This window comes from Blastocystis sp. subtype 4 (genome assembly GCF_000743755.1).
Source record: "Blastocystis sp. subtype 4 strain WR1 chromosome Unknown seqid_0377, whole genome shotgun sequence".
Taxonomy (NCBI): Eukaryota; class Bigyra; order Opalinata; family Blastocystidae; genus Blastocystis; species Blastocystis sp. subtype 4.
Window position 1 is genome coordinate 1 of NW_014569170.1, and position 8,307 is coordinate 8,307.

At 40.7% G+C, this 8,307-nt stretch overlaps 7 protein-coding genes across 7 annotated transcripts; 4 read left to right on the forward strand and 3 right to left on the reverse strand.

Moving 5' to 3' along the window:
- Nucleotides 1-328: 328 nt before the first annotated feature.
- On the forward strand, nt 329-987 carry JH06_4543 (ubiquitin-activating enzyme E1; the record flags this gene model as incomplete). The annotated part of the gene is given in 3 exon segments (XM_014669911.1): nt 329-649; nt 680-954; nt 969-987. The coding sequence occupies 3 exon segments, from the start codon at nt 329-331 to the stop codon at nt 985-987; spliced, it is 615 nt and encodes a 204-aa protein (XP_014525397.1).
- A 538-nt stretch (nt 988-1,525) lies between these two features.
- JH06_4544 (eukaryotic translation initiation factor 3 subunit H) lies at nt 1,526-2,659 on the reverse strand (the record flags this gene model as incomplete). The annotated part of the gene is made up of 6 exons (XM_014669912.1): nt 1,526-1,628; nt 1,659-1,879; nt 1,910-2,066; nt 2,095-2,327; nt 2,358-2,546; nt 2,579-2,659. 6 exons carry the CDS (start codon nt 2,657-2,659, stop codon nt 1,526-1,528), a joined length of 984 nt encoding a protein of 327 aa, XP_014525398.1.
- A 116-nt stretch (nt 2,660-2,775) lies between these two features.
- JH06_4545 (hypothetical protein) lies at nt 2,776-3,865 on the forward strand (the record flags this gene model as incomplete). The annotated part of the gene is given in 6 exon segments (XM_014669913.1): nt 2,776-2,796; nt 2,812-3,191; nt 3,222-3,356; nt 3,370-3,484; nt 3,515-3,721; nt 3,752-3,865. 6 exon segments carry the CDS (start codon nt 2,776-2,778, stop codon nt 3,863-3,865), a joined length of 972 nt encoding a protein of 323 aa, XP_014525399.1.
- Nucleotides 3,866-4,022: 157 nt separating this feature from the next.
- Nucleotides 4,023-4,687, forward strand: JH06_4546 (hypothetical protein; the record flags this gene model as incomplete). The annotated part of the gene is made up of 3 exons (XM_014669914.1): nt 4,023-4,130; nt 4,161-4,325; nt 4,355-4,687. The coding sequence occupies 3 exons, from the start codon at nt 4,023-4,025 to the stop codon at nt 4,685-4,687; spliced, it is 606 nt and encodes a 201-aa protein (XP_014525400.1).
- Nucleotides 4,688-4,870: 183 nt separating this feature from the next.
- Nucleotides 4,871-5,531, reverse strand: JH06_4547 (hypothetical protein; the record flags this gene model as incomplete). Its single annotated transcript, XM_014669915.1, has 3 exons — nt 4,871-5,173; nt 5,204-5,339; nt 5,371-5,531. The coding sequence occupies 3 exons, from the start codon at nt 5,529-5,531 to the stop codon at nt 4,871-4,873; spliced, it is 600 nt and encodes a 199-aa protein (XP_014525401.1).
- A 240-nt stretch (nt 5,532-5,771) lies between these two features.
- Nucleotides 5,772-6,022, forward strand: JH06_4548 (ubiquitin-like protein 5; the record flags this gene model as incomplete). Its single annotated transcript, XM_014669916.1, has 2 exons — nt 5,772-5,877; nt 5,907-6,022. The coding sequence occupies 2 exons, from the start codon at nt 5,772-5,774 to the stop codon at nt 6,020-6,022; spliced, it is 222 nt and encodes a 73-aa protein (XP_014525402.1).
- Nucleotides 6,023-7,716: 1,694 nt separating this feature from the next.
- Nucleotides 7,717-8,155, reverse strand: JH06_4549 (hypothetical protein; the record flags this gene model as incomplete). The annotated part of the gene is given in 3 exon segments (XM_014669917.1): nt 7,717-7,884; nt 7,895-7,969; nt 8,006-8,155. The coding sequence occupies 3 exon segments, from the start codon at nt 8,153-8,155 to the stop codon at nt 7,717-7,719; spliced, it is 393 nt and encodes a 130-aa protein (XP_014525403.1).
- Nucleotides 8,156-8,307: the final 152 nt, after the last annotated feature.

The window sequence follows — 8,307 nt, forward strand, 5'->3', positions numbered from 1 at the left end:
CTGGAAGGAGGAGTACGATATGGATGCTATGACTCGCGATATGTTGACGGAGATTGAGAAGAAGCTGAAGAACGCCAAGAACTAAGAAACGTTTCACGTAATTACATCTAGTTGTTTTGAAATGTTTGTGGCAGAAAGGAGGACTTTTCACTGATGTTGTATGAGTATTGTCGATTGTTCCCATTTCCATTTTGATAAGAATTCTGTACGCATCTGTATTGTGGGAGTGGGAGCTTTAGGCTCATCAGTGCCATTGAATCAACAGACTGATCCTTAGGTACTCCAGTTGTTAGCAGATGAAGGATATCCTAATGTTGATGTTATTGATATGGATATTGTCGAGTTGGACAATCTTGGTTTTCAGTTGTTGTTTGAGGAAAATGATATTGGAAAGAAAAAGACTGATGTGGTTCTTCAACGACTATTTGGTTCTAGCGACTTACCTAATCATCGATCCTTCGCATGTAGTGTGCAAAGCCTTCCTTTGAATCAACTTCTCTCATATAATATCATTCTCGGTTGTGTTGATAATTTGGAAGCCCGTTCATATATAAATTCGATCGTTGTTAATCAAGGACAAGAAAAGATTGTGTACATCGATGGAGGATCGATGGGACTGGGTGGCCAGGCTCATTTGATTATTCCATCTGTACAAATCTGTCTGAAGATTGATAAATAGGTGACACCTTGCTTTCAATGTCTGTATGCTTTGTTTCCGGATCCATCTACAGAACTTTATCCTCTTTGTACAATCGTCTCTCATCCTGTGCTTCCTGAACACTGTATCACCTATGCTAAACAGATACTGTGGGAAAAGAAACGACCTAATGAGCCTTTTGATACTGAGAATGAAGAACACATTCAATGGATTTATCATGAGGCTTTGGAACGGAGTCTTGAATTTGGAATTGAGGGGGTCACAGTCCAACTGACTCGTGTAGTAGATATGGAAAGGTTTAATTGGTTAGAGAGTGGCGAAGAATGTGATAATCACACATCCAGAGACAAATTATCGTATTGCTCAGTTTATGCTTGAATTTGTGAATGAACTTGTGAATGCAGAGAGAATTGAATCGAATTATGTCATGTTTCTCTCTATTAGAGATTGTGAGTCGTAGTTATCGAGGAGAGGAAGGCGAGTATGTTGAGCGATTTTGGATGGAGATAGACAGCGATTGTCCTGTTTGTGGGGTTCATCCCTCTCGGATCACGCTGTCTGTTCATTCTTCGTCGCTTTTGCAAGAAGTGATAGATTTGGTTTCAAAACAAATCAATCATCCATTTTCGTTGTGGATGGGAACGACACCCTTATTTGCAGATGTAGTAAAGACGATTCGTGTATATCCATAGAAACCACGAGCTGTTCGTGAAGCGACAAAGAAAAATCTCTCACAGTCACTTAGTTCTCTTCACTTGTATAATGGTGATAGCCTTCTCATCCGTTCTTCTTCTGTTTCGTATACATTAATCCTACAATTGGCTACATACCTCTTCTTGTTCACAAACACATTAAAAGATAACCACATTACAATTCCCTCTCAAGGACCTTATCATCGTTTGTTCCCACACTATTCAAGCGATTACAGAAGTCCAACATTGCACAATACCCAACCAAAGGCTCCACACGACTACAAATAACAATTATTGTATATCCTTACTCATTCCCCACAACTTGAGCAAATACGGGATCCTCTTCATCCATCTCAGGAAGCATATCATCACCCATCTCACTACGAATACGATTCTCTTCCACTCGAGCATTCATCCATTCATTTTGTTGCTGCTTTTGCTTGTTCGCTTGCCTTACTTGCATGGTATAGCTGTGACGCTCATTCACAACGCTATCAATGTTTTCAATCAACTGCTCCATGTTCTTCTCCTAGTCATCACTCTTTCTACACACTTCTACCAATGATGTGATAGGATCTGCAGCAGGAGTAGCCTTCTCCGTAAACATGGAAATGATACCACATTGATGAAGCAAAGCTTGTGAAGCCTCATCTAGAGACAGATACAAAGGAACTTCCTCCATGATCATGGTACTGTCAAAGGCCTGATCGCGCAGACTAATTGAGAGAGAAGATAAACTCATACTCGTTTATGTTGATCTTCTTGTCACGGAATAGATTCATAAAGGCTCTGGTCAGACGGAAGGCCTTAATGTTGAGTTTTCCACGAGATAGATCAAAGGAGTCGATGACGAGAACAAATGTGTTATTTCCCAATTCTTCCTGATATGTATACTGCGAGAGAATCATCTGAAGGGTACAGAAAGAACTCATGAAGGTGGATGTATACCAACCGACAACATCATTATCAACACCAATCTAAACATTAGATACAAGAAAGACTCTTACTTGACCAAGACTTGTGATCATACTCTGTTGAAACTCCGTCTTATTGACAAACTGGAGGTCCCCTTCCGAAGATGGCATTCCATATGCATAGGTAACCTCTACATGGCCTTCATCGTCCATACCCAGGAGTTGTCCTGACACGTTCGTTGGTGATGATCCCTGTGCATGCTTAATAATTTGGATAAGGGGCTACTCCATGAAACCAACCACTCTGGAAATACCAAAATGTCCAAATTGATGGTCTTGTTATCCAGCATATTTGGAGCTTCCTCTGTATTACTAGAATCCGTGGAAGTTGACATTGAAACAGTTGATAGTTATGGAATTAGAGTAGTGGGAGACGATGTCGCAAATTCGACATATTAGGCTATTGGTTTTTCACACTTGGAGTCTTCTTGTGAACAAAGATCACTGCATTATGATTGAAACAGAAGTCTGGGTATCAAGTAACTAGTATTTGGGTTTGATCATCCTATCAGATCTGTTTGAGGATTCGGAATTTGAAACTTGTGGGCGAAGCTATTTCCAGAAAGTTGCATGGGACAAAAGCGTCGATCCTTCTCTAGATCCCAAAGAAGAGAAGGAAGAGGAATCGGAGAATCGCCCAAGAAAGCTATCAGTTTCAGACTTGTTAAAGAAGGATTATTATCGAGTGTTGGGCTTGGAGGACTTGAAATGGAGAGCAACTGAGGATCAAATTCGTTCTGCCTATCGCAAATTGGTATTAAAATATCATCCTGACAAAATGGCTGATCCTTCTTCCGAGGACAGGGAAATCTTCTTACATGTGCAAGAGGCTTATGATACGTTGGGTAACATTGAAAAACGACGAGCGTATAAATGTTGAAATGGTTTCAGACCTAGGTACGATTCGGCTGATGCGAATCTAGTGATTCCTTCGTTTGATTTAGATGATGATTTCTTTGAATGTTTCAGTGATGCCTTTTATCAATACAGTCGTTTCAGCAGTATTCAACCTGCGTTGTCTTTACTACCTGGGTTTGATGTATAGACCTCTTCTAGGTTCCATAGACACTCCATGGCCTGAAGTAGAAGCATTCTACCGTTTCTGGCGTGATTTCAAATCTTGGCGAGTATACAATGCTTATGACGAGTATAATCCAGAAGTAATATTCTGAATAAGAGCTGATATATAGGAAGCAACTAGCCGAGGTGAGAAACGTTGGATGAATCAAATGAATGAAGCTCATCGCAAGAAATTGCGAGCTCAAGAGTATGTGATATGGATACGCATTTATTGTAGTAACAAGAAACTGCAAACCCTGGTAGAACGGGCATACAAGGTGGATCCTCGAGTCCTTGCTTGGAAGAAGGAACAAGAACGTCTTCGTGAAGAGAAGGAGGTATTAGAAGCTTATCATGATAAGTCCTAGCGACAAGAAGAAGAAGCAAGACGAGCTGAGGCAGAAAAGAAGGAACAGGAACGTCTGAAGAAGGAACAAGAAGAACGAGAAGCTCGTGAAGGTGAGAATGAGAATGAGGAGTGACTATTAGAAGAGGAACGCCTTCGGAAAGCAGAGATAGAAGAACGAGCACGAGAACGTCGTGAGAAGAAGCGGATTATGAAATGTTTTATGAATGAATTAAACGACGTATGAATGAGCGTTGATTCTATTGTAGCAATTCCCCGTGGTTCTATACAAGATGTATTCAGATACTCATTCTCTTGAAGAGTTGTTGTCTCTCCAACAGAAAGTCAAAGACTGTTCTATTGAAATTGTAGCTTCAGAACTCCGTGCCTTACAGAATCAAGTAAGTGTTGTGGAGAGAGTTGAGAGTTAGGAAGCATTACGAGAAGAAGCAATCGAACGTCAGCGACGAGAACAGGAAGAACGGAAGAAGGCTGAGGATGCTATGGTGCTGGAACGGAGCAAGGAAAGCAAAACTGGAGCTCCTTGGCAGTTAGAAGAGGATCACTGTTTATCTCAAGCAATCAAAAAGTATCCTGTAGGGGAAAAAACATAAATGAGAGATAGGCTGGGTATCGAAACCGATGGGGCAAGATTGCTGAGTATGTAACGGAGTATAGTCGTTGTAATCGGGAACGAACAGATGTTCAGTGTCGTGCTCGGATTGAAGAGATTACACGGCGGAATATGGGACAGAATACAAAGGTTGATGATAATGGTGCATTCGCTCGATTCCAACGTGGAAAGGAATTGTTTAAGGAGAAGAATAAGGTTGAAATTCAGTTGGATACGAATTATTCTTCCGTTGCAGCTGTTGTGAAGGAAGAGGAGAAGATGGATGAAAATGGATGGACTCAAAGTCAACAGAAGGCATTAGAAGCGTTTGGTTTTGAGGGATAGATAATTTATAGAGCAATGGTTCAATTCCCAGCCTCGATGGATAAGAATGAACGATGGAAACAAATTGCTTCAGCAATTCCAGGGAAAACCAAGGCAGACTGCATCAAGCGTGTTAAATGGATTCGGGAACAAATGTTGAAGAAGTGATGTGTTTCAAACAAATACAAGACCCTAAATGAATCTCTATTCTTGTTCATCCTTCTCCTCTGCAGACAATAAATTCATCAACTTCACAAAATCTTCAGAAGCTCCTTCATTCGTACTCTCCATTTCTGCTTTGTTCAGCTTTTCAGAAAGAGATTCCTCTTCTTCTTCCTTCTCCGGTTGATTCACATTGTGTCCTGTCATATAATCATACAATTCGTAATCCTCAGGAGTCAGCTGGAAGGGAAGCAGGCCTGCACTTCGAGCATGCTTAATACAACGCGTGATCTTGTGTTGATGCTTCTTGCATGTTCCACTCACAATTACGAACCTCTCCTGACACTTACGTCAAATGACGACTGTAGATCATACCAGATTCGTGAAGGAACAATCGAAGCAAGCCAACATTCTGCTGTTAACAACAATCATCAATAATACCAAGTATGTGATCAGATTCTCTGGAATGTTGCACAATAGACAACTCTTTTCGTTTCCTGATTGATATTCTCTATGTCTCAACCAAGATAATCTAATCCTACTTAAATACTTTGCCATCCTTGATAAGATCCAGATACACTTCGCGAAAGAGTTCCTTACGATCTGCAGCATTTTTATATTCCGTAAAGTTCTTTTTAAGGTCTTGTTTGAGCACATAATCCTTCAGCAACTCATTATAGTTTGCTAGTCGATAATTCGTCATTTACTACACAATACCATCATTACTAAAGTAATGGGAAAAAACGGACATCGCTGGAACCTGGGTTCGGACGAGAAATCCTCGAGAGGAACTTCGGAGAGAAGACACTATTCTGATCACACAACCTCTATTCAGTACATCCAATTCGAATCATGGTATTCGATTTGCCTTTCTAATTAAGGATATGGAACCGATGACAAAAATCGGAATGATTTCGCTCTTTTCATATACTCTTTCGGATTGATGATTGAAGTAGTGTTAAACGATCGTTTGGGACGAAAGATCCGTGTAAAATGTAATCCAAGTGACACGATTGGAGATCTCAAGAAACTGGTTGCAGCTCAGACTGGTATATTTTGTGAGGTGTAATTATGGTAGGAACGCGTCCAGAGAAGATTCGTATTCAGAAGTGGTATATTACGTACAAAGACCATATTACTCTGGCAGATTACGAAATTAACGACGGTATGGGTCTTGAGCTGTATTATAACTAACATTATTTCTTTGATCAAACATTGATTATTCTAAAGTGACATTTATTTGTAGATAGGACATTCTTGTTGATATAGCAACGTATAGTAACAGGGGGAAATCTTCTTCAGAACAAGTGCTCCGAGTTCAATCCGTTCTTTGTCAAAAAGAGGACACTTGCAGATCATTGCACTTTCGAAATTTACAAAATTCTCCGAAGAACGCTTCACTGCTTTGAGAGATGGAAGATCTACAGTGAATGACCTCGATTACAGATACTTGTCATTTCAATGATGTGAGTCCGTCGCTTTGAAGACGAACCTCGAAATGCCTTAACACCCAGAGATATAGTATGAAGGGAGGGCAAATTCGCGAATGAGACAGAAGAACAGTGCTGAAATGAAGCCTCTCCAAAGTAGAGGGTCTGAAGATACGGTAACGATTCGAACTGAGGTGAATCCGACTCCATGAAGTTGTGTCCTCGAAAAACGAGCGATTGCAGTGTATCACATTTCGATACGTGCAGACAATGGAACTCACTGAAAGCGTTATTTCCAAATACGACAGTTGATAAGGAAGGACAATCGTGAATAGAGAGAGAACTGGTCTCCTTAATACAGGAACATTCCATATAACTATATTCGAAGTTGAAAGAATGTATATAGAAGGTGATTTTATGTAAACTCTTCATTTGACGAATGACAAGTTGCTTCGTATGAGGGAAACTATTTGGTCCAAAAACGAGTGACTGCAACTGAGAGTAGTTCTCTAGTGTTAGCGTCTTGGGAAGATTGCTAGATCCTGAATTCAGTACAATGGACTTCAATAGAGTATGAAGACCTGACAAAGAAGCAGAAAGTGGAATGAAGAGAGAAGTACCAACATGAGCATCGTCTAACCACCTTCCTTTTTGGATAAGATTAGCTGTTCGATCGTAAAGTGACCCATATCCCCACTTCTTCCCATTACAAAGCATCCCTTCATACTCTAGAATACCAAGGTCTGGATAGAAGATACTTCCATAACATACACGATGGTCTTTATACATAAATCCCCGATACACTAATTGGTTCTCATCATCATAAAACTCACCCCAACCACAAGGCTGGTCATTGAGTACATAACCCTCCCACCGTTCTCCACATGCAGTAAGATCAAGAATTTCGGAACATCGCTGGGAGGTATCCACTTCACAAACAACTGAATCACCCTTCACCAAAAATACTGCAAATAGATAGGGTTGAGTTGACGAAGCAACAATAGCATAACCGTCAACGACACCACTTGTGTAATGTAGCTGCATCACTACTTCGTCCTTAGTTGATATCCGAAGCGCATCACCATCTGGACCACAAGGATTACACTTCGCAAACAGTAAACTATCCTTTGTAGTACCAAATAACGCACGGAGGGTATTGGATGATGGATTTGGGTCTGACAATTCTTCTAGATTTATGATGCAACTCATTCCTAATGTACCATCCGGTGTATCTGTCATGGCAATTACAATCTGTCCGTGATGAGGTGGTTGTGTACTAGAATTCGTTCCATTTCCGCGGAATATCTCAGCCAATCCTATTAGCCACAAGTGATGGAACAACAATCCATTCTTCTAGCTGTGAGGATTTCAACATCACATTCCAAGAAAAAGATTTCTGGAATGACTTTGGATGTACTTCTGTGAACTTCGAAGAAATCAGTGTAACAAACAAACAGATTACATTACTTTATGCTGACTTCCAAATATAATCACATTTCCTTTGGATTTTGGCGAGGAACCTACACGATCACCTGAACCAGGAATCCATACGCAACGAGCCAAATGTGGAGGGTCATAGTGCTTCACACCTTCCCAAAGGAGAAAGAAAAGACAAGAAAGCATGACCTGTACTCACATTCTGTGCATCAAAATCGATAGCAGTTTCGGGAGCCACTCCATCTTCCCAAATGAGTTCTGCATGCTCAGAAAGCTACACATTAGCAATTCATTCGAGATATATGCATACAGACTTTGTAGGAGCTCTTCTTTGCACATAGGGAGGAGGAGGAGTTCCAGCATGGTCATGATTGTGTCGTTTGATCACATTCTTCATTCCGTTGTTCCGAATGACTCGAGATGTCATTCGAGTTGCCTGGGAACAAGCACGGCTGAACATTCTTTGTTCTTATAGAGATCTGGAGGATGGCAAAAATACTCCTAATTCTTGGAGAACAAACAAACCAGCTAAATAACAATGATTACTTTCCTATGGTCTTGTCAAAGAAGGACTGGAACAAAATGGATGGTGGAGGCAACATATGAGTAGGT